The sequence below is a fragment of the Cygnus atratus genome, chromosome 3, assembly GCF_013377495.2.
Source record: "Cygnus atratus isolate AKBS03 ecotype Queensland, Australia chromosome 3, CAtr_DNAZoo_HiC_assembly, whole genome shotgun sequence".
Classification (NCBI taxonomy): Eukaryota; Metazoa; Chordata; class Aves; order Anseriformes; family Anatidae; genus Cygnus; species Cygnus atratus.
In genome coordinates, this window is record NC_066364.1 from 38,372 (window position 1) to 64,149 (window position 25,778).

Below are 25,778 nucleotides of genomic sequence, written 5' to 3' on the forward strand. Positions count from 1 at the left end.
TTGTAAAATTCACAAAAATTCTTTTTCCACAAACCCGTACAACTTGTACTAGCAGACCCAGCTGCCAGAGCCTCACTGATAAATCTCTCTAGCAAGGTCACAGTAGAAAGAAAAATATTCCAGAGTTGAGAATGGTAAACAGCAAGAGAACATGTGTGCCCCACCGGTATCTATCAAGAAAACAAGTATTAGCCCATGTCCAAGTATTTCTCTACATGTCATGTAAACGCTCATCTATAGAAACTCCTCGGTTTTAAGTTACATACAAATATGTATAGCCATTACACAGCCATGCATGCTTCAGTTCTTAGTCTACTGAGAATCAAGCCAGTTCTCATGGGAATTTTATTTACTCAGTATTTTCTTAAGTCATCTGTATTGTGTCTATGTAATGCAAGTAAGATGCATTTGCTGTGCATCCAGACGGGTGGGCTCTAAGTGCTGTAAGGACAGAAAAAAATTCTCACATTAGAAAGGTGAAATGAGAACTGCTATTAACCATCACACATTTGTTACTTCATAAAATATATTTAATTAAAAATAAAGTATCAAACACTAGGTTGATGGAATATTATTAAACTACTTTGCTTTCAATTATTTATAGACTAAATTAAGCTTGTCTACTTCTCTAAAAGACCTTACATTTTAATCTCCAAAACCATAATACTTGGGGGGGGGGGCAGGGAACAAAACACGAGAGATGCCCTTTAGATCACTATCTCAGAAAAAAAGAACACATACATATCAGGCGTTTCATGCTGTGGAGGTTTCACTTCTGTCCTGGATGTATCACACACCTGTCTGCATGAGGTGAACACACTGCACTTCTGGAAACCAGTAAGATTATAATGCTCTCAAAACTCAAAATCTAAGCTCTCAACAGACATATCTAAACAATTTGAAACAAAAGAAAGTGCAATCTGTTTCCTTCAGCTTTAGGAAGTCACAGTGGCAGATGACCAAATGTACAGTCAGTTGGATATAAAACCTTCTACTCATATGACCAACAGTTACTGCAGGAAGAAAGACAGATACAGTATCAATGTATCATAGGAAGCTGTTCATAGGCATAAGACTTCATGCATGGTTCCATGCAAGTTTCTTTATGCTGTTTCTTTACTGTTAATTCCATTTTAATGGACTCCAAACCCTTTATTTCTGAGGGTCTGATTCATTCCGATTGCTTCTTCTCTGGTATTTCATCCGTGTCTCTTGCATAAAATTTCTGAAGGCTGGTTCTTCATGACTCTCCTCAGTAACTGGGAGAAAACAAACAAACAAACAACACAGTTCACTATTTCAGCATTCATTCTACTTGTGTTCCTAAAGAAAGCTAGAGTCAGGCTAATCAGAGTGACACTGAAAGTCTATTTGGTCTTCAATTTCATTACAAGAGAAAAGAAAGAAGTGATCCTAAATATGAATGGAACAGGGAAAGTATGAAGATAGTCTGTGAGCTATATAACGCAATATCACACACTGTTAAGAACTTAAAAGATTGTTTTAAGACCAAGAGTGACAAGAAAAGGGAAGAAAGACAGGGACGGGAACTGTAAGACCATAAAGAAGATGAATCGTGCATTAAACAGGTTCAGGGGTCACTGCATGCATGGCCCAAACGTAACAAGTTCTCTGGTGAACACATATTGTTTTATGCATTGTTGTATTAAAAATAATTACTTGAATACACAATTTATAATTGAACTTTCACAAAGATTACAGTGTGGAATCCCTGGACTGAGCAGTGTGGCTGGGCTACTGCTATAAATTCATACACTTATATTTAGATGACCAAACTTTCGCTTGTCTCCTAGGCTCTTGTTACAGCTAATACAGCTAATGAAATACAGATAATATTTCATGCCTAGACAAGCAGCTTTTAGATCAGAACAGATCTCTCCTTCCCTTACCTTCATGGTCAATGTCATCAGTATCACTCTCCCTCTCTTCTTCTTCCTCATCAAGAGTTCCTCGTGTTAGGATCAGCTCAGAGGGACCCATTGCAGAAGCATCATCAGACCCTTGGAAGGAACAGAAATGGCTATACACAAAACAGCATGCTAACAATAAGTTAGCTCACTCCCTGACAACTTCTATTTACATACAACAAAAACAAGTACCTACTCTAAAGGAACAGAAAGCTACTTACAGGTTCCAAAGATACAGGACAGGCTGTAACAACATCTTACTGAACTCCTCATATAAGGTAACAGCTGAACCAAGAGCAGAGCTTTCTCATTGTCTATTTTGACCTTTTCTAAAATACTTGATTACTCACAGTATGCCCATTGCTTTACCCACACACTAGGGTTTCCTCTTCTCATGTCTCTGACTAACACATGGGAGAGATAAGTCTGACCCATCCCACAGGAACTGACATCCCACTCCACTAAGATGAAGCTGCTTTCATGCTTTTACAGTGAAGACAGAAAAGCACCATGCTACTTTTCAAGGCAGGCTCTTCAGAGAACTTCTGCAGTAAATGTAATATTGCTAGTAAGATACCTGCAAGTGTGTTGTTGCCCTGCATACACACAGTGCCCATGTCCTTCCACAAGTGTTCCAGCTGATCCCTCTTTTGTTTATTTTGAACTTTCTCCTGTGGGTACAAAGTTACAATTGGCTTATGAACACTTTTAAAACATATCTCACTCAATACTTGCAGTCTGTCCTCTGGGGTGGGGTGGGGAAGTCAACAAGCATATCTTACATTACAGCTAAATCACAGAATCATAAAGGTTGGAAAAAACCTCCAAGATCATCTGGTCCAACCATCACCCTACCACCCACTAAACCATGTCCCTAAGCACCATGTCCAGCCTTTCCTTAAACAGTCCCAGGGACAGTGACTCCACCACCTCCCTGGGCAACCCATTCCAATGCCTGACTGCTCTTTCTGAGAAGAAATTTCTCCTAATTTCCAACCTAAGCCTTCCCTGGCGCAACTGGAGGCCACTCCTTCTTGTCCTATCACTAGTTATCTGTGAGAAGAGGCCGACCCCCAGCTCCCCACACCTTCCTTTCAGTGAGTTGGAGAGAGCAATAAGGTCTCCCCTGAGCCTCCTCTTCTCCAGACTAGACACAGACACAGACACAGATTTCTAGGTTGGAAGAGACCTCAAGATCATCGAGTCCAACCTCTGACCTAACACTAACTACTCCACTAAACCATATTGCTAAGCTCTACATCTAAACGTCTTTTAAAGACCTCCAGGGATGGTGACTCCACCACCTCCCTGGGCAGCCCGTTCCAATGCTTAATAACCCTTTCGGTAAAGAAGTACTTCCTAACATCCAATCTAAAACTCCCCTGTCGCAACTTTCGCCCATTCCCCCTCGTCCTGTCACCAGGCACGTGGGAGAACAGACCAACCCCCATCTCTCTACAGCCTCCTTTAAGGTAACTGTAGAGAGCGATAAGGTCGCCCCTGAGCCTCCTCTTCTCCAGGCTGAACAAGCCCAGCTCCCTCAGCCGCTCCTCATAAGACTTGTTCTCCAGACCCCTCACCAGCTTGGTCGCCCTTCTCTGGACTCGCTCAAGCACGTCCATGTCCTTCCTGTAGCGAGGGGCCCAAAACTGAACACAGTACTCGAGGTGCGGCCTCACCAGAGCCAAGTACAGGGGGACAATCACTTCCCTAGACCTGCTGGCCACACTGCTTCTTATACAGGCCAGGATGCTGTTGGCCTTCTTGGCCACCTGAGCACACTGTTGGCTCATATTCAGCCGACTATCAACCAGTACTCCCAGGTCCTTCTCGGCCAGGCAGCTTTCCAGCCACTCATCTCCCAGCCTGTAGCTCTGCTTGGGGTTGTTGCGCCCCAGGTGCAGGACCCGGCACTTGGCCTTGTTGAACTTCATACAGTTGACCTCAGCCCATCGCTCCAGCCTATCCAGATCCTCCTGCAGAGCCTTCCTGCCCTCTAGCAGATCGACACACGCACTTAGCTTGGTGTCATCTGCAAACTTACTGAGGGTGCACTGGACGCCCTCATCCAGATCATCGATAAAGATATTAAAGAGGACCGGCCCCAGTACTGAGCCCTGGGGGACACCACTTGTGACCAGCCTCCAACCAGATTTGACTCCATTCACCACAACTCTCTGGGCCCGGCTATCCAGCCAGTTTCTAACCCAGCGAAGCGTACGCCAGTCCAAGCCCCGAGCAGCCAGTTTCTTGAGGAGAATGTTGTGGGGAACGGTGTCAAAAGCCTTACTGAGGTCAAGGTAAACCACTAAACAACAGACTGGTAAACCAGACTAAACAACCCCAGTTCCCTCAGCCGCTCCTCATAGGACTTGGATTCCAGGCCCTTCACCAGCTTCGTAGTCCTTCTCTGGACACGCTCCAGGGCCTCGATGTCCTTCTTGTAATGAGAGGCCCAAAACAGAACACAGTATTGGAGGTGTGACCTCCCCAGAGCAGAGTATAGGGGGATGATCACCTCCCTGGTCCTGCTGGCTACAGTATTCCTCATACAAGCCATCCTGTTACATAGAATGCTATTGGCCTTCTTGGTCACCTGGGCACACTGCGGGCTCACGTTCAGGCGAGCGTCAACCAACAACCCCAGATCCTTTTCCTCTTCACAGCTTTCCAGCCACTCTGCCCCAAGCCTGTAGCGCTGCATGGGGCTGTTGTGGCCAAAGTGCAGGACCCAGCACTTAGACATGTTGAACCTCATCCCATCGGCCTCTGCCCATCAACCCATCCTGTCCAGGTCCCTCTGCAGGGCCTTCCTATCCTCCAGCAGCTTGACACTTCCCCCCAGCTTGGTGTCATCTGCAAACGTACTGAGGGTGCTCTCAATTCCCTCATCCAAGTCATCAATAAAGATATAAAAGAGGATGGGCCCCAACACTGACCCCCGGGGAACACCAATGGTGACCGGTCACCAGCTGGATTTCACTCCGTTCACCACTACTCTCTGGGCCCGGCCACCCAGCCAGTTTTTAACCTAGCAAAGAGTATACCTGTCCAAGCCATGGACTTCCAGCTTCTCCAGGAGAATACTGTGGAAGAATGTGTCAAAAGCTTTGCTGAAATCTAGGTAGACTATGTCAACAGCCTTTCTGTCATCCACCAGGTGGGTCACCCAGTCACAGAAGGAGATGAGGATGGTCAGGCAGCACTTGCCTTTCATGAACCCATGCTGACTGGGCTTGATCCCCCAGTTCTCCCGCATATGCTGTATGATTGCATTCAAGATGACCTGTTCTGTCACCTTTCCTGGCACTGTGGTCAGGCTGACAGGCCTGTAGTTCCCTGGGTCCTCCTTACGACCCTTCTTAAAGATGGGCGTCACATTAGCAAGTCTCCAGTCATCCGGGACCTCTCCAGATGACCAGGACCACTAACAGATGAAGGAAAGCAGCCCAGCAACCACATCCGCCAACTCCCTTAGCACCCTCGGGTGGATCCCATCTGGCCCCATGGACTTGTGATAGTCCAGGTGGAGCAGCAGGTCTCTAACTGTTTCCACCTGAACTGTGGGTGATTTCTTCTTCTCCCCGTCCCAGACTTCCAGCTCGGGAGGCTGAGTACCCTGAGGGTAAGTGGTCTGACTAGTAAAGACAGATGTAAAGAAGGCATTAAGAACCTCAGCCTTCTCCTTATCCTCAGTAGTCATGTTCTCCCCTGTGTCCAGTAAAGGATGGAGATTCTCCTTGGCCCTCTTTTTACCGCCAATATATTTGTAAAAACATTTTTTGTTATCCTTAACCATAGTGACCAGATAGAGCTTGTGTTGGGCTTTAGACTTCCTGATTTTTTCTCTGCATAAACTCGCAACTTCCTTGTACTCTCCCCGAGTTGCCCGTCCCTTCTTCCACTGGACATAAACTCTCTTTTTCTCCCAGACACTCAGCAAAAGTTCCCTGTTCGGCTATGCTGCTCTTCTTCCCCACCAGCTCATCTTATGGCACATGGGGACAGCCAGCTCCTGCGCCTTTGAGATTTCCTTCTTGAGGAGCATTGAGCCTTCCTGGACCTTAAGGACTGACTCCCAAGGGACCTTCCCTACCAGTTTCCTGAACAATTCGAAGTTTGCCCTCCGGAATTCCAAGGTAGCAGCTCTACTGCCCCCCCCCCCCCCGCTGACTTCACCAAGAATTGACCACAAAATGGTAGAGTTCTCCGTCCAAGACAGCTCCCAACCACCACATCTCCCACCGGTCCTTTTCTGTTCGTGAACAGTAGGTCTAGTGGTGCACCCCCCCGCTAGACTCACTGACCAGCTGAGTCAGGAAGCTATCTTCCACACACTCCAGGAACCTCCTAGACTGCCTCCTAAGGGCTGTATTGTCTTTCCCGCATATGTCCAGGAAGTCCTCCATGAGAACAAACACTGGCGATTGCACGACTTCCACCAGCTGCTTGTAGAACACCTCATCTATATCTTCATCCTGGTTTGGCAGTCTATAACAGACCCCCACCAGGATGTCCGCCTTGCCTTGTTGGTCTTTCCCCTGATCCTTAAAGTTACACAGAACTTTTGTTTAAGCATGGAAAGCAACCTCCAGTATGAACTTAATGAAAATTTTCAGCAGCATCTGGAAAACAAACTTGGTGAATTTGTGCCTGCAGAGAACTACCCTTGCACAGTCAGAACTCAAGACAAGCAAAGCTACTCATTTTGGTACTCCAGGCTTCATTATTAATCGTCTCAGTCAAAACAGCAAACTTGACTGGTGCAGAAAGATGCAGTGATATTCTCAACAAACCACATTGGAAAGTTTTTTTTTTTTAAAAAAAGACAAAGTATCCTTCTGAACAGAAAATACCACAATCATTTTCTCACAATCTGCCCTAATAAACTTGAATTATTTAGCACTAGAACATTGATCAACATCTATTTTACAAAACATCTGCGGTTTTGTAAAGATATGCTCCACCAAGCCTGGGGAAAAAAAGACAGATTGCGAGCTTCAGGATAACACTTTTTCCACACCATGTATGAATAGTAAATGAAATGTTAGATCCTCCCAATGCAGAGGCAACTGTACGTATAAAATTGACCCCCAAGATACACTGCCTCAGTATACAATAGTTAAAAATACTTACCAATGTTTTCCTCAGACGCTCATATTCTGGACGATATTCCCTGCAAAGATAAATACATGGAGTACATTCACTCTCAATTAATACATCATTCATATTAAGTACAGATCATTTTGGAGGTTTGTTTCTATCCCAAACAAGTTTTTTTAGGCTTTCATATGCTTGAGAGAGGTTTCAAAAAGACAAATGGTACTTTTACCTGCATTTGGATCTGAAACTAGAGGATGCAAAATAAGTAAAAACAAACAAACATTCTTCATTAAAATGCTAAACCTTTCTCACACATTTTTGTTGGATAAAATAATAAAAAAAAAACCTGTCCAATAGAGGTAGCTGTTTCACTACCATACCTAAACAGCAGATCACTTACTCTCCTCTAACTACAGACATAGCTTTCTCTGCCAGCACCTGTGCATCCTGAGACAGTTCAATGGGAACTCATACAGGAAGACAACACATATTATCCTGCTCAGACACACAGACACAGACACAGACACAGATTTCTAGGTTGGAAGAGACCTCAAGATCATCGAGTCCAACCTCCGACCTAACACTAAGTACTCCACTAAACCATATCACTAAGCTCTACATCTAAACGTCTTTTAAAGACCTCCAGGGATGGCGACTCCACCACCTCCCTGGGCAGCCCGTTCCAATGCTTAATAACCCTTTCGGTAAAGAAGTTCTTCCTAACATCCAACCTAAAACTCCCCTGGCGCAACTTTCGCCCATTCCCCCTCGTCCTGTCACCAGGCACGTGGGAGAACAGACCAACCCCCACCTCACTACAGCTTCCTTTAAGGTAACTGTAGAGAGCGATAAGGTCGCCCCTGAGCCTCCTCTTCTCCAGGCTGAACAAGCCCAGCTCCCTCAGCCGCTCCTCGTAAGACTTGTTCTCCAGACCCCTCACCAGCTTGGTCGCCCTTCTCTGGACTCGCTCAAGCACGTCCATGTCCTTCCTGTAGCGAGGGGCCCAAAACTGAACACAGTACTCGAGGTGCGGCCTCACCAGAGCCGAGTACAGGGGCACAATCACCTCCCTAGACCTGCTGGCCACACTGCTTCTTATACAGGCCAGGATGCTGTTGGCCTTCTTGGCCACCTGAGCACACTGCTGGCTCATATTCAGCCGACTATCAACCAATACTCCCAGGTCCTTCTCGGCCAGGCAGCTTTCCAACCACTCATCTCCCAGCCTGTAGCTCTGCTTGGGGTTGTTGCGCCCCAGGTGCAGGACCCGGCACTTGGCCTTGTTGAACTTCATACAGTTGACCTCAGCCCATCGCTCCAGCCTATCCAGATCCTCCTGCAGAGCCTTCCTGCCCTCGAGCAGATCGACACACGCACTTAGCTTGGTGTCATCTGCAAACTTACTGAGGGTGCACTGGACGCCCTCATCCAGGTCATCGATAAAGATATTAAAGAGGACCGGCCCCAGTACTGAGCCCTGGGGGACACCACTTGTGACCAGCCTCCAACCAGATTTGACTCCATTCACCACAACTCTCTGGGCCCGGCTATCCAGCCAGTTTCTAACCCAGCGAAGCGTACGCCAGTCCAAGCCCCGAGCAGCCAGTTTCTTGAGGAGAATGTTGTGGGGAACGGTGTCAAAAGCCTTACTGAGGTCAAGGTAAACCACATCCACAGCCCTTCCCTCATCCACCAAGCGCGTCACTTTGTCATAGAAGGAGATCAGGTTCGTCAAACAGGACCTGCCTTTCATAAACCCATGCTGACTGGGCCTGATCGCCTGCTCGCCCTGCAAGTGCCGCGTGATGACCCTCAAGATAATCTGCTCCATGAGCTTTCCTGGCACTGAGGTCAAACTGACAGGCCTATAGTTACCCGGGTCTGCCCTCCGGCCCTTCTTATAGATGGGCGTCACATTGGCTAGCCGCCAGTCAACTGGGACCTCCCCCGATAGCCAGGACTGCCGATAAATGATGGAAAGCGGCTCGGGCAGCTCCTCCGCCAGTTCTTTCAGTACCCTCGGGTGCATCCCATCCGGCCCCATCGACTTGCGCACATCCAAGCTTCTTAGCAGGTCGCCAACCATTTCCTCATGAATAGCAAAGGCCACATCCTGCTCCCCATCCCCTTCTGCCAGCTCAGGGCACTGGGTATCCAGAGAACAACCGGTATTGCCGCTAAAGACTGAGGCAAAGGCGGCATTAAGCACCTCAGCCTTTTCTTCATCCTTAGTAACTAGGTTTCCCCTCGCATCCAGTAAAGGATGGAGATTCTCCTTAGTCCTCCGTTTCGCATTGATATATTTGTAAAAGGATTTTTTGTTGTCTTTAACGGCAGTAGCCAGGTTGAGCTCCAGATGAGCTTTGGCCTTTCTAATTTTCTCCCTGCACAGCCTCGCTACATCCTTGTAGTCCTCCTCAGCGGCCCGCCCTTTTTTCCAAAGATTATAAACCCTCTTTTTTCTGCTAAGCACAAGCCGCAACTCTCTGTTCAGCCAGGCCGGTCTTCTTCCACGCCGGCTCGTCTTTGGGCACGTGGGGACGGACCGCTCCTGTGCCGTTAAGATTTCCTTCTTGAGGAGCGCCCAGCCTTCCTGGACTCCTCTGCCCTTCAGAACCGCCTCCCAAGGGACTCGGCCAACCAGCGTCCTGAGCAGCTCAAAGTCAGCCCTCCGGAAGTCCAATACAGCAGTTTTACTGGTCCCCTTCCTGGCCTCGCCAAGAATAGAGAACTTTACCATTTCGTGGTCACTCTGTCCAAGACAGTTTCCGACCACTACATCTCCCACCAGTCCTTCTCTGTTTGTGAAGAGAAGGTCTAGCGGGGCACCACCCCTGGTGGGTTCACTGACCAGCTGCGTCAGGAAGCTATCTCCCACGCTCTCCAGAAACCTCCTAGACTGCTTTCTCCGTGCCGTGTTGTGTTTCCAGGATATATCCGGGAAGTTGAAGTCCCCCACGAGGACAAGCGCCGACGATTTTGCAACTTCTGTCAGTTGCCTATAAAACTCCTCATCCGTCTCCTCATCCTGGTTCGGCGGTCTGTAACAGACCCCGACCAGGACGCTAGCCTTGCCGGCCTTCCCGCGGATCCTAACCCACAGGGATTCAACCTTATCATTCCCAGCCTGGAGTTCCACAACATCAAAAGATTCTCTAATGTAGAGAGCCACGCCACCACCCCCTCTGTGCTGCCTGTCCCTCCTGAAGAGCCGATAGCCAGGCATTGCAGCACTCCAGTCATGGGAGCGGTCCCACCACGTCTCCGTGATGGCAACCAAGTCGTAGCCTTCCTGCTGGACGATGGCTTCCAGCTCCTCCTGTTTGTTACCCATGCTGCGTGCATTAGTGTAGATGCACTTCAGCTGGGCCATCGCCTTCTTCCCCAGCCTAGCCATTGTTTCCCCCAGCACGGCTCCAACAAGCCTTGTATGAGCCCCGTCCCCCTTCTCGCCTAGTTTAAAGCTCTCTCTATGAGCCCCGCCAGCTCCTGGCCTAGGATCCGTTTTCCCCTTGGAGATAGGGACCCATCTGAGGCCATCAGGCCGGGTGCCGAGTAAAGCTCCCCATGGTGAAAAAACCCAAAATTTCTGTGCTGGCACCAGCCTCTGAGCCACCTATTAACCACGTGAGCTTTCCATGTCCTCTCCGTGTTGAAGACAACACATATTATCCTGCTCAGCTACTCCCGAGCACATCACAGGAGGGCCATCACCTCCCATGGTCCAGGCATGAAATCCATCATCATGAGTCATAAGGAATAGCTATCTGGATCACCTTATGAGGATGGGGGTGGCTTCCTAGGTGTGCGGGACACATTATGGGGTTCAGGGAAAGAACATCTGGGGATTGCACGGGATTTATTATGCAATGTTTAGAGAAGGAACCAAAGGCAGGAAAAGGGAGGGATTGAGACTGGGGGATAAACAAGCATGAGATATAGAGGGATAAGGGAACAAAAGACTCTGTTCATAGGTAAGCAGTAACTATTCAGCATGCTTGTCTGGTCATGCCCTGCACCTGATAAAAACAGTCTGTCCTGTCACCTTATTAAACTCCACCTTCAAATACTTTCTAGTAAGAGAAGACTCTTGCTCTGTGTACATGCGTGCATAAGGGTCTGTGGTATCAGTGACTAAGCAAGTGCAGGTTCATCAGTGAGTATGTGATTATTAGTGAAGATCACGCTTAACTAGCTGAAGAGCAAGTGAAGATCAAGCCAGAGTAGCTGGAGGGTAGGTAAAGTGGTCTGGGAGTCAGTGCAACAGGGAGGTGGACACCTATGGGTGTTAGAGTGCCTGTGTATCTCTAGGGGCAAGAGCACATAGGAGTCAGCTATTGGGACCAGGGAATCCCAGCGAGTGCATGGGAGATAGTCTGTATCATCAACCGGAGCAGGGCTAGAGTCTCAAAGGCTCATATATCCAGGTGGCAGCAACTGCGAGAAAAGGATCCAGAGGTAACTACTGAGCAGACTGAGCCTCTGAGCCCAGCTGCTGGAGGGATCTACGTTGTACGTATGTATACAAATTCCCACTAACAGACCTTCATCCTGCTCAGACAGAGATGGGGACAGAATAAGGCCACTGAAGCTATGTTCATGCGAGTGCTCTTTGTATCCCTCCAATCTGCATGGCTTGATATGCATCTATACATTTCTGTGATGTATACATACGCCTTATGTGCATGTACCTACTGGGAGTACACCTCCAGCCTCAATACTGGTTGGACCTGGGGACATGAAGTTGTAGCAGCCTTTCTCAGGCTGTCTGATCCAGCATGATATATTTTCCTCTAACAGTAGTCTATGGTCTGTCTTAGCTATTTCCATGTAACCCAAGTTAGTGGATTTGCTTTCTGATTTTATAGAGCAGTCTGGCAGTATTTCATGAGGAGGAATCCAGTAACAGCACATTCTCAAAGAATTCTTGAATTTCAGCTAGCTCGCCTTCTCTATCTACTTCTTTCCGAGGGCAATTCAAAGCTTGATCATCACACAGAACCAGATCAAAAACCTAACTTCACAAGTTTGCTGGCATAGCTGGCTTTTACTTTTTATCACTGAATAGCACAAAAATTCACCACTGCATAGGTTATTTTAATTGCCTCATTTTATGCTGACTCTTAGATTTAAGAGTATTATAAACCTTATGTTACCTTGGCTTGAAAAGTGAACACTCCTTCAAATCAAGGGAGTGTGTTCATGAATCAGTAAGTTCAGCAAGTATTCAGAGGGTCAGGAACCAAAGTATCACCTTACCTCTCATATTCATCTACAGCTTTAGAAAGCTGAACAAAAAAATCATCCAGTCCTGTGCCTAGCACGGCAGAAACACCAACGACCTGTAAAAGAAAGCCATATACCAGAACTGAACAGTAACGGAACCAAGTTTTTAGGTAACTGATGGATGATGAGAGCTGGGAAGACTAAACAGTGCCTTGGAAAAAATACCTAAGAGAATCTAGTGATAACCATTTAAGCAGCAGCATGAGAGTAAGCAGTAATACTGTACTTCTGTCACTCCTACTTTCAACCTCGTTCTCCACCTAGTTGTTAATGTTTGGTACCCTCTGCTCCCCGCCCCCCTTTACCTAAGCTCTTATTTAACCCAGGAAGCTGGGCTTTATTGTTTCTTATAAAGTTTATTGCAGGAAAAGGGAAAACAAACAAACGCAACAATGCAACAGTTAAGAAAAGAAAGCCTGGTTTTACAGACCACTCTTGTGCCTCCAGTCTCAATACCCCCACAAACAGAGTTAAGATAATACAGCACCTAAACATAATGAACAAGATGGGGAAATTGTGGTGGTTTCACACTGATGGGCAGCTAAGCTTCACCAGTCTCTCAAACCACCCCCCTTCAAGGGAACTGAGGGAGAAAATATGATAAAAAAAGGGCTCAAGTGATGAGAAGGACAGGGAGATTGCTCACCAGTTACCATCACAGGCAAAACAGTCTCAGCATACGGAGATTAATGTAATTTATTGCCAACTACTAACAGAGTAGAATAGTGAGACACTAGAAACACCTTTCCCCTAATCAACCCTCTTCTACCTCCACACACACACATACACACTCCACCAAGCAACAGAGGGGAACAGGGGCTGTGGTCAGTCCATAATGGCTTCATCATCTACTGCTCCTTCATCTTCACTCTCTTCCCCTACTCCAGCACGGGCTCTCCAGGGGCTTGCGGCATGGATATCTGCTCTGCCATGGTACACCACAAGCTGCATGGGACAGCCTGCTCCACCATGGTTCTCTCCACAGGCTGCAGGGAAACTTCTGTTCTGGCACCTGAAGCACCTTCTTCACTGATCTTGGTGTCTGCAGGGTTTTTTCTACATTTTCTCACTTCTCTCTCTCAACTGCTGTTGTGCAGTATTTTTTTCGTTTCGTAAATATATACTTTCAAAAGAGGTGCAACCAGTGTTGCTCATTGGCTCAGTCTTGGCCAGCAGTGGGTCCCTTTTGCAGCCAGCTGGAACTGATTCTTACCTAACCTGTGGCAGCTTCTAGACTCTTCTCGCAGCAGCCAATCCTGCAGTCCCCCCACCCCACAAACAAAATCTTGCCACATAAGCCCAATACAGGCAATAAACAATAATATTAATGATGATAATAATAATAATAATAATAATAATAATAAAGCCTGTCTTCTATTTACTTGGTTACTGTTAGCAACGCAAGTTGTCATTCAGAACATAGTATTTTAAGTTGTTAGTATAACTGCTGCAGTGTACTAAAGTCAGTGTACTAATATCAGTGTACTAAAAATAAGCAGCAAAACAGACCACAAGAACTGACCTTTTGTCTCTGAAATTCTGTCTCTGTATTTAGCTGAAGCACATTTTAAAAATGCATGCAATCTAACTGCAAATAAGGACTGGGAAGTACTTTAGTCATGCATATGGCACCATTCCAGTCATTTTTGAAATATTGGATATTGTTCTCCATAGACATTTAAAATATTCTTGTTTTAGCTCTATTCTATCTATATAAACGGAATCATTTATTTCGTCTTTCTTGTAATATCCATAAAAAATACAATTGTTTGCTCTTTCATAAGTAAAAGCTAATGCAAAGCACAACTGTCTGAACCCATTTGGCACAGGCTATGGAATCATTATCATATTCAACATACGGTGTTTTCAGAGAAACTTAATGGATTTGTCCTCTCAACACCTGATAAATGTAAAAAACTGTCACTTGTCTCAGCAAATATACAGTTTTTTGGCTTGCTTTTGAGATTATTTCCCTTCTTCCTACATAGAAAATTGCCTAGCCGTACTTGACACTTCCAGAACAAGGAACATTATCTCAGATGGGAGACTTTACAACACAGAACATTACCTTTTAGCAGCCTATCTTACCTTTTTTCCAATAATTAATCGCAATTTAAATGCTACTCAGGGTGACAAGGAACTACAGTTACTTTATGTTCAAACCAGCAAATCATCTCCCCTCAAGAAAGGTTCGGGAACAGATTCCATTTCAAAAGGGTGGTACAAAGCTCTTTTACAGGATAGAGTGGTTGAGGCTGGAATATACCTCTGGAGATCATCAAGCCCAACATCTTCTGCTCAAAAAGCAGGATTAATTAGAACAGGCTGCTTAAGATGTTGTCCAAGCAAGCTCTGAGTATCTCCAAAGGTAGAGATTCCACAACCTCTCTGGACAACCTTTTTCCAGTGCTCAGTCACCCCTACAGAAAAATTCCCCCCCACACTTCTGTTTCAACAACTTCCTGAATTTCACTTCATGTGTGTTGCTTCTTGTTCTTCACCACTGAAAAGAGTCTGCCTCTGTCATCTTTACTTCTTTCCATCAGGTATTTATATATATAGGTAATGTCCTCCTTGAGCTCCTTCTCTTCTCCAGGCTTTTGTGAAAGTTAGTTAAAAAAAGGAGGAGTCTTACCTTCAATGAACTGTAAAATTCATCCAACACTAAACTCATAGAACGAGTCAGGTTACTGACATAGGATGTCTCTTGATTCAGGGCATCTTGAAAAGTCTCAAAGTCCTGCATCCATTCTACCGCAAAACTGTGGTCAATAATGTCAGTCTGGAAGGAGAAGACAGCACTTTCAGAAGTAATAATGATTCATTTTTTTGTTCACAGCCTAAGGGTAATTAAAAAATAATAACCTCTTTTAAACTTACTCTCATAATGCTGACCTTTTCAAAATATTCAGCCCTGGTCTGAAGTTTTCCAAGGTCTGTTTTTAGTCAAACCAACTACTTCAATACAGGAAGTGGGGAAAAAAAGAAAAAAACAGCACTATCTCAGTTTGAAGGAGTGTTTAAGGAAACAACTCGAAGTCTGGTTATAAAAGTTTCTATGGTTTACTGGAAAGGGGCATCCAAAAATTGCTGTATAAAACAGCTTAATTTGTAAATACTACATTGTATGATTAAGGCCAGACAAAAACAGTCTTCGCTGAAGATGCCATCCTTTCTTGATTGGCTTGTGGGCTGTGGGGCATTTCCTTGCTGGGTAACAGACTACAGGACCTTTATAAATGGAACTGTGCTCTGACCTCAAGAAGCTATAATCTCAACTCAGAGCAAGACCATGGTCACAAAACAGGTGAGATGGTCCCATAATTTTACATGGATTAGTAAGTGAACAGTCTATTAAAGAATTTTATAAACAAATCACAGTTCATGCAAATCCTCAGTTATTACAATATAAGCATCTAAAACAGACAGATATATTTAATTTCTCAGCATCAGTAGGAAGGAGTATTTCCTACCATTATTTAAAAGATTTATGATGGAACTGAATCCATCAAGGGTCCAAAGCCTATTTAGAGACAACTTGATTAAATTCTGTAAAGAAAATTGAATCAATTCTATAATTTAGTGGCTTTTTTATTTTCATCCGCAAATCTAACATCCTGTAAATCTGTGTCATAGAATGGCTTGGGTTGGAAGGGACCTTAAAGATCACCACGTTCCAACCCCCCTGCCATGGGCAGGGACACCTTCTACTAGACCAGGTTGCCCAAAGCCCCATCCATGTCGGCCTTGAACACTTCAGGGGATGGGGCATCCACAGCTTCTCTGGGCAACCTGTTCCAGTGCCTCACCACCCTCACAGTGAAGAATTTCTTCCTAATATCTAATTTAAATCTACCCTCTTTTACTTTAAAAGCATTACCCCTCGTTTTATCCCACATAGAGTCTCTCCCCATCTTTCCTGTAGGCCCTTAAAATACTGGAAGGCCACTATAAGGTCTCCCCAAAACCTTCTCTTCTTTAGGCTAAATAACCCAAGCTTTCTCAGCCTTTCTTCATAGGAGGCGCACCATGAAGTTATGAATCCTAAACCTTGGGCCTACCTTTCTTTACACATACTAAAGAAGTCGCATATTTTTTTAGTCTTTCCAGAAATCCGTTTTGCTAAGATTGATTTTCTTACCTCATGCCTTTTTCTATAAAAAATGCTTAACAGCTTATTCTACAATTACTGTCTAGAGCTAGAAAGAAAACAGCGCACAAAAACTTGCTAAGTAAGCACACAGGTATTGAAGACATGCATGGTAGGGATCACTGGGAACATGAGTGTAGTTGGAGCACATCAGACACTAATCACTGAGTAAGAAGGGGTGAAGTAAAATTTCGCATTCAAAGCATTGGCCTTCTAAAGGAAGCATGCAAGATATACATGCACACACAAAAATTGCTATGTTGGGGATTATCTAATTGAATATGAGGGATGGAAGGATGCCTGTGGGGAGAAGAAAGAACACTCACAACAGAAATCTAATGAGAGTCTTCTAACTTCTTGAAATTATGTTAAAGGAGCTGGCTAGCTGTCAAGTTTAAAAGCATTCCTTTTAGGCTCCAGAACAGTACTTTACACAGCAATGGAGGCATAGCCTCAGCCTAGTAAATACCTGCTTTCTAGCAGATACTGGTACATTTTAAGTGTAAGCAATTAGAACCAGACACATTCTGTTAAGTTCTGCCTGCTAAAAAACATGGGACTCCTTCCTGAAAACATGCAAGCGTTACACAATTTCTGCTGTAAGTCATCAGCTTAGTTCTGAGAACCCAGGATTAAGGCAATTGTTTTGAGAAAGCAGTGGAAAGTAAGGGCAGATTCAGTAATGAACTTACATTACAAAATTAAGTTTCCTTATAGCATAGGGTTAAGCTTTTAGGAAGGGAGGCCCATCCATGGATAGCATACTTAAAACCAAGTGTAGATGAAAAACATAAAACCATCAAAGGAATGCTGAAGCAGTGGGGATTTCTCTTGGCCAGGGTCCCAACATTATACATGCAAAGACTAAGAACAGGACTGGCATCAGTGTCCTGGTTTCAGCTAGGACAGAGTTAATTTTCCTCCTAGTAGCTGGCAGGGTGCTATGTTTTGGATTAGGATGAGAAGAGCGCTGATAACATGCTGATGTTTTAATTGTTGTAGAGCAGTGCTTACACCAAGACAAGGACTTTTCAGCTTCTCGCTCTGTCCTGCTAGCGAGCAGGCTAGGGGTGCAGCAGGAGCTGGGAGGGGACAGACCCAGGACAGCTGACCCAAACTGGCCAAAGGGGTATTCCATACCATCTGACGTCATGCTGAACAATATATAGGGGTGGCTAGCCGGGGTGGGGGGGGGCCGGCTGCTCGGGGATAGGCTGGGCATCGGTCAACGGGTGGTGAGCAATTGCATTGTGCATCACTTGTTTCGTACACATTATTATTAATACTATTATTATTATTATTGTTGTTGTTATTATTATTTTCCTGTCTTAATAAGCTGTCTTTATCTCAACTCACAGGCTTCACTTTCCCGTTTCTCTCCCCCATCCCAGAGAGGGAGGGGGGAGGGTGAGCAAACGGCTGTGTGGTGTTTAGCTGCCAGCCAGGCTAAACCAGAACAGTTGCATATCCACCCCTTATTCCATACCATTTATGTCACGCTCAGGTTACACTCTTTCCAATACCTTCTAATTAATCACCATTTTCATCTATGATATATAGCAATCATGGTACTGATGACATACAGTATTATATGATAATTAACATACTACAATTCAACTCATGGGCTATTCTCACCCAGTATTAGGTCCCCTTGAGGTACACACCGGACCTCCCCATTCTTTTGCATTACCCACCAAGTGCATCCAGGTCCCTGAGCAAAAGCAATCCCACGAATGGGCTTGCCTTTTCCTGAGGCAGGAGTAGCCCAGACTGTCTTACCCAGCATGTTTCTTACGTGCACTACAGGAACTTTATCCCCTTCTACAGTGCGTAACAGGTTTGACTGGGCAGGTCCAGCTCGGTTGGCAGATCCTCTCGTATTGACTGACCAGGTGGCCTTTGCCAAATGTGTAACCCAATTTTTAAATGTCCCAGCACCCATTGCTTTCAGTGTAGTCTTTAACAGTCCATTGTATCGTTCAACTTTCCCAGAGGCTGGTGCATGATAGGGGATGTGATACACCCACTCAATACCATGTTCTTTGGCCCAAGTGTCTATAAGGTTGTTTCGGAAATGAGTCCCATTGTCTGACTCAATTCTTTCTGAGGTGCCATGTCGCCATAGGACTTGCTTTTCAAGGCCCAGGATAGTGTTCCGGGCAGTGGCATGGGGCACAGGGTATGTTTCCAGCCATCCGGTGGTTGCTTCCACCATTGTAAGTACGTGGCGCTTGCCGTTGTGGGTTTGAGGGAGTGTGATGTAATCAATCTGCCAGGCCTCTCCATATTTGTATTTCAGCCATCGTCCTCCATACCAAAGAGGCTTTGACCGTTCGGCTTGCTTAATTGCAGCACATGTTTCACAATCATGAATAACCTGTGCTATAGTGTCCATGGTCAGGTCCACCCCTCAGTCACGAGCCCATCTGTATGTTGCATCTCTACCTTGATGGCCTGAGGTGTCATGGGCCCATCAGGCTATAAATAATTCACCTTTATGTTGCCAGTCCAGGTCCACCTGAGCCACTTCAATCTTAGCAGCCTGATCCACCTGCTGGTTGTTTTGATGTTCTTCAGTAGCCCGATTCTTGGGCACATGAGCATCTACATGGCGTGCCTTTACAACCAGGTTCTCTACCCGGGCAGCAATATCTTGCCACAATGCAGCAGCCCAGATGGGTTTGCCTCTGCGCTCCCAGTTGTTCTGCTTCCATTGCTGTAACCACCCCCACAGGGCATTTGCTACCATCCATGAATCAGTATAGAGATAGAGAACTGGCCACTTTTCTCATTCAGCAATATCTAAGGCCAGCTGAATGGCTTTCACTTCTGCAAACTGACTCGATTCACCTTCTCCCTCAGCAGCTTCTGCAACTCGTCGTGTAGGACTCCATACAGCAGCTTTCCATCTCCGATGCTTTCCCACAATACGACAGGACCCATCAGTGAACAGGGCATATTTCTTCTCATTTTCTGGTAGCTTGTTGTACAGTGGGGCTTCTTCAGCACAGACCACCTCCTCCTCTGATGATATCCCAAAGTATTTGCCTTCTGGCCAGTCCATAATCACTTACAAGATTCCTGGGCGACTGGGGATTCCTATTTGAGCCCACTGAGTAATCAGTGCAACCCACTTGCTCCATGTAGCATCAGTTGCATGATGTGTAGAGGGGACCCTTCCTTTGAACATCCAACCTAGTACCGGCAGTCGGGGTGCCAGGAGCTGCGCTTCAGTACCGACCAGTTCCAAAGCAGATCGAACTCCTTCATATGCTGCCAATATCTCCTTTTTGGTTGGAGTATAGCGGGCCTCAGATCCTCTGTATCCCCGACTCCAAAACCCCAGGGGTCGACCTCGAGTTTCCCCAGGTTCTTTCTGCCAGAGGCTCCAGGTGGGACCATTCTCCCCAGCTGCGGTGTAGAGCACATTCTTTACATCTGGTCCTGTTCGGACTGGCCCAAGGGCTACTGCATGAACTATTTCCTGCTTAATTTGTTCAAAGGCTTGTCGTTGCTCGGGGTCCCATTCAAAAGCATTCTTCTTACGGGTTACTTGGTAGAGCGGGTTTACAATCAGACTGTAATTTGGAATATGCATTCTCCAAAACCCCACGACACCTAGGAAAGTTTGTGTTTCCTTTTTGCTGGTTGGTGGAGACATAGCTGTTATTTTGTTGATCACATCCATTGGGATTTGACGACGTCCATCTTGCCATTTTATTCCTAAAAACTGGATCTCTCGTGCAGGTCCTTTAACTTTATTTTGTTTTATGGCAAAACCAGCCTTCAGAAGGATTTGGACTATTTTCTTTCCTTTCTCGAAAACTTCCTCTGCCGTGTCACCCCACACAATGATGTCATCGATGTACTGCAGGTGTTCAGGAGCTTCCCCCTGCTCCAGCGCAGACTGGATCAGTCCATGGCAAATGGTAGGGCTATGTTTCCACCCCTGGGGCAGCCGATTCCAAGTATATTGGACTCCCCTCCAAGTGAAAGCAAACTGTGGCCTGCACTCTGCTGCTAGAGGGATGGAGAAAAATGCATTAGCAATATCAATTGTGGCATACCACTTGGCTGCCTTTGATTCCAGTTCATATTGGAGTTCTAGCATGTCTGGCACTGCAGCACTCAGTGGTGGCGTGACTTCGTTCAGGCCACGATAGTCCGCTGTTAGTCTCCACTCACCATTAGACTTTCGCACTGGCCATATGGGACTATTAAAAGGTGAATGGGTCTTGCTGATCACTCCTTGGCTCTCCAGTTGACGAATTAGCTTATGGATGGGAATCAGGGAGTCTCGGTTGGTGCGATATTGCCGCCGGCGCACAGTTGTGGTAGCGATTGGCACTTGCTGTTCTTCAACCCTCAGCAACCCCACAACAGAAGGGTCCTCTGAGAGACCGGGCAAGGTAGACAACTGTTTAATGTCCTCTGTCTCTAAGGCAGCTATGCCAAAAGCCCAGCGGAACCCTTTTGGGTCCTTGAAATATCCTCTTCTAAGATAGTCTATGCCAAGGATGCACGGAGCATCCGGGCCAGTCACAATACGGTGCTTTTGCCACTCATTTCCGGTTAGACTCACTTCAGCCTCCAATACAGTTAACTGCTGGGATCCCCCTGTCACACCATAAATACAGATAGGCTCTGGCCCTTTATAGCTTGATGGCATTAGAGTACATTGTGCACCAGTGTCTACTAAAGCCTTATACTTCCGTGCGTCTGACGTGCCAGGCCAATATCCACACAGTCCAATAAACTCGATTGTCCCTTTCCTCCCCCTGGCTGGAGGCAGGGCCCCTCTAGTCCTGGTCAGAATCTTCGTTTCTGTGTTTAAAGGACTGCCTGCTGGAAGTTGGAGCAGCAAACTTTTCAGAGAACCCCTTTTTCCCGATTGTTTTATTTTGCAACTCACGTACCCGTGCCTCTAGGGTCGCAGTAGATTTTCCATCCCATTTTCTCAAGTCTTCTCCATGGTCACGTAGGTAAAACCACAGGGTGGCGCGGGGTGTGTACCCACCATATTGTCTTCTTTGTACGGATGAACGTTTACCCCTAATAGCAGAGACACTGGTTTGTACAGGTGGGGAAGAAAATAAACTCTCTTTAAGTTGGTGGACCTCTTCAGAAAGGTTCTCCAAAGTATTCTCTTTTAGTTGGTGGCCACTGGTTTGTTCAGGTGGGGGGGAAGATAAATTCTCTTTAAGTTGGTGGAACTCTTCAGAGAGTTTCTCCACAGCTGAGATGCAGGCCTGCAGGGAAGAGGAGAGACTTTCTTCGTACTGCCGGAGTTGTTTAGCCACTTCATCCACTGTGGGTTCATCATCATCTTTCCAGGTTATTATTGCCAATGAGCTGGCATATGATGATGGTGCACTCCGTACCAACTTCCGCCACATGGGTCGGGTACACTGGACTTCATCTGGATCTGTGGATATTTGTGCGTCGCCTAGGACCTTACAAATTACTTCCCGTACGGCTAATTCCCTCAGGTACTGAATTCCCTTCTCCATGGTGGTCCACTTGCCTGGTAGACATACAAGTTCTTCCTTGAAGGGATACCTTTCCTTTACAGCTGACGCCTCCAGAGGCTGCGAGATCGTGCTCCATCTCCAATTGCTTTGTCAATGCCTGCGTCTCTAGCAAGGGATCCCAGCCGCCTGGCTTCCTTGCCCTTTAATTCCACACCATTGGCTCCAGTGTCCCAGCACCGGAGCAGCCAGGTGACAAGCTGCTCACCTATACAGCGACCAAAATCTTTTCGCACATCTCGTAGCTCAGGCTGGTATAGGGTTCAGGTAGTTACTGTTGATTTTTCGACATCCTCATCCTCATCTTCATCCTCCTGCACATTTGATGGCCCAGCCTCGTCTTCTCCATACCTAGACCTAGCAGAAGACTGTCTGCGTTCTAAACGACCTGAGTCTCTATACCATTTTTTCACCTTGTCTACAGGGGCAACTTGCACTGCTACAGCTTGCTTCTCTGACCCAGCTACAGGGTCTGCCACAGGGGTTGGAATACCCTCTGCCGGGGCAACTTGCACTGCTACAGTTCGTTTCTCTGACCCAGCCACAGGAGTGGGAGTGGCTGCAGGAGCTGGAGCAGCTGCAGGGGCTGGAACGGCTGCGGGAGCTGGAACGGCTGCGGGAGCTGTCACTAGGTTGATAGTAGCATCAATTGCAGCTCGATAGGCACAAGCCAGACCCCAGCACGCTACAGTGATTTGTGTCACTTTGGAACTGCCAGAGTCATGACACCTTTTTTTCAAGCATTCTACCAGTTTTTTAGGATTTTGCAGTTGTTCGGGGGTGAATGTCCAAAACACTGGAGGTGCCCACTGCTCTAGAAACCTGCCCATATCCTCCCACACTCCCTGCCACTCGCAACTATCCCGCCTCAAAACAGATCTCCAGATGAGATTCCTAAGTAGTTGTTTAACCTTAAACAAAACCTGAAGCGCATTCAGGAGACATAACAACAAGAACATGCTGGTCTGAGTATCCCAAGGATATTCAACATCTTGGAGAGCTACCGTAACTAGCTCGGGGGATAAGAGGGTGGTGAAGGAGAAAGGGAGAGTGAACAGGTAGGAAAAAATATCTTCCCCTGTCCCCTCCACAGATTGGCTCCCTGATGAAAAAAGGCAATAGGTGTAATTGCTAATAGTTTCTGAGATATAGTTTCCGAAGTATAGAGTTGACGACAGCGCTGAGTACAAATACCAGGTTAGAGTCATGACCAGAAATCTCATCATTTCATAAGCCATCGTTACACCACACAGTACCATAACAATCTTAAACCAGGGCCCGGAAAGGATAAACAGCGCGACAGGGAGCACATACAGAAAGTAACGTGCTATAAAACTCAATTTGGGAAACAGGCACAGCAGACTTGAGATTAAGGCAATCAGCATTGTGACTAGCAACTATTAAGCAGGTCGAATACTTATACCAATTTTAGTTTAACACACTCTGGTCAAATCTGTCGATATCTCAACCCTTCGGGCCCCACGTTGGGCGCCAAAAGGACTGTTGTGGTTTAGCCCGGCTGGCAACTAAACACCACACAGCCGTTTGCTCACCCACCCCCCTCCCTCTCTGGGATGGGGGAGAGAAACGGGAAAGTGAAGCCTGTGAGTTGAGATAAAGACAGCTTATTAAGACAGGAAAATAATAATAACAACAACAATAATAATAATAATAATAATAGTATTAATAATAATGTGTACAAAACAAGTGATGCACAATGCAATTGCTCACCACCCGTTGACCGATGCCCAGCCTATCCCCGAGCAGCCGGCCCCCCCCACCCCGGCTAGCCACCCCTATATATTGTTCGGCATGACGTCAGATGGTATGGAATACCCCTTTGGCCAGTTTGGGTCAGCTGTCCTGGGTCTAGCCTGCTCGCTAGCACCCCTAGCCTGCTCGCTAGCAGGACAGAGCGAGAAGCTGAAAAGTCCTTGTCTTGGTGTAAGCACTGCTCTACAACAATTAAAACATCAGCATGTTATCAGCGCTCTTCTCATCCTAATCCAAAACATAGCACCCTGCCAGCTACTAGGAGGAAAATTAACTCTGTCCTAGCTGAAACCAGGACACATCAGTCACCCAGCCAGCTTCAAAGCAGGGAAAATCTACACCTGTAATATGGACATTTAGCGTTTCATAAGCACTAGAAATAGATTTGAAACATATATTTTACAAAATTCACACACACACAAAAAAAAAAGATTTAGGAATAATCCAAAAACCTCAAGAAATCAAACCTGTAACAGATACTGCAAAACATTTTTCAAATTGTTAGTATCATGTCTGATTTCAATGTTTCAGTGTAACTGCCTGTCCCTGATTTTTCTTTCGCCTTTCTTTGCCAAATTAAAGACCCCTTCTAGATTCAGTTTTCAGCCTGTAGCTCCTTCTCAGCCTTTTTCCTTTCTTTTTCCAGAAAAAACATAGTATTGTAGTAAGATGAAGACACTACATTAAAGCAAGCTAAGCAGAACAATATTCTACTGGAACACAGGTACCACAGCTTTAATTTACCTTGTTCATGACAACAATGAAAGGAAGTTTTGTCTTGTATAGGATACTAGAAGGAAAAATTAAAAAAAAGAACCATTAAAAACTTAATTTAATACCCATTAAAATAGAAAAAATATTAAGCGTAAGGCAGATAAGACTTGTGCAAAACTGCATACATGTGGCTTTGAAAAGAAAATATTTTTCTCTGCATCAATTATAAATGATGATGATAATTTTCAACCAAATCCTGCGTACTGAAGTTGAACAGTATGTCCCCCAACAGACATGAGCATGCATCTGTAAAATATATAATCTCCTTCTACACACCCAGTTGATTTTGATTACTGTTTTCTGATTCTCAGATCCCAGTTCTTATTATCCTTGCAGTTTCTAATTATTATGACTCAAGTCGAAATCAGTTTTGAGAAATTATTCTTGACCAATGAATTCAAATAACTCAAAATATCTGTAAAGCAAGACTACCTTGAAACATGAGTTTACATTGTCATGTCACTGTATGTATTCCAATATCCTCCGCTCAACTCTAATTTCAGAAAATGCAACATGTCACATGACATATTTGCATACTCCTATCACAATGATACAGCAATTGACCTTGGTAGAAGGACTAATAGTTTTTTTTTAAAACCATTTACCAACATTTACCATAAATTAAGAAAGCTCTAAATATGATCTTTACATAGGTATTCAGTCCCTGGTTTAACGTAAAAGAAAGCAGAGAAATCCATGTATGAGAAGGAAGTCAATAAATCAGGAGACAGAATGTGTTCACATGACCTCATACCATGATGAGCTCAAGACAAATCTAGAAGAGTCACTGAAAACCTCAAGAATAATAAAAAAGGAGTGTCATCATATTATGGGTTTACAAGAAGGGCCTCAAACTAGCCTATCTTGATACATCTTTAGATAAATGATTTTATAAGCAACAGGCAATTAGTCAGATGTAATCTAACTATCCATCATCAAACTGGATTCAAATCATCAAATCTCATGGATTATTTAATGTTTTCAGTGGGAGCTTTGACCAGATGACCTCCAGACCTCCTTTGGTACCTAAATTATTTTGTTTACCCAATGGGGAAACCACTGAGACAGACAATAACCAAAACAGCAGATTAAGTATCTCAATAGGAGGTATCGTAACACTAAAAAGGGAACGAGTATGTTTTTTGTTTGGTTTGTTTTTTTTAATTCCCAGTAACAGCTTAGTCTAATTAGGAAAAAAAAAAAAAACAACTAGCATGTAAGTGCCATTGCAACAAA

At 45.4% G+C, this 25,778-nt stretch overlaps 1 protein-coding gene across 3 annotated transcripts in view; it reads right to left on the bottom strand.

Moving 5' to 3' along the window:
* Positions 1-508: 508 nt before the first annotated feature.
* Positions 509-25,778, bottom strand: part of GPN1 (GPN-loop GTPase 1) — a 31,001-nt gene continuing 5,731 nt past the window's right edge. For 2 of the 3 annotated variants that reach the window (XM_035568216.2, XM_035568218.2), the window contains 7 exons: positions 24,513-24,558; positions 14,953-15,099; positions 12,291-12,373; positions 7,065-7,104; positions 2,506-2,599; positions 1,911-2,021; positions 509-1,259 (listed from right to left, as the gene is read on the bottom strand). In XM_035568216.2, the coding sequence (XP_035424109.1) occupies positions 1,153-1,259; positions 1,911-2,021; positions 2,506-2,599; positions 7,065-7,104; positions 12,291-12,373; positions 14,953-15,099; positions 24,513-24,558 (628 nt within the window). In that variant the 3' untranslated portion in view covers positions 509-1,152. The remainder of the gene's footprint in view (positions 1,260-1,910; positions 2,022-2,505; positions 2,600-7,064; positions 7,105-12,290; positions 12,374-14,952; positions 15,100-24,512; positions 24,559-25,778) is intronic. The other variant, XM_035568217.2, reaches the window with a different exon arrangement.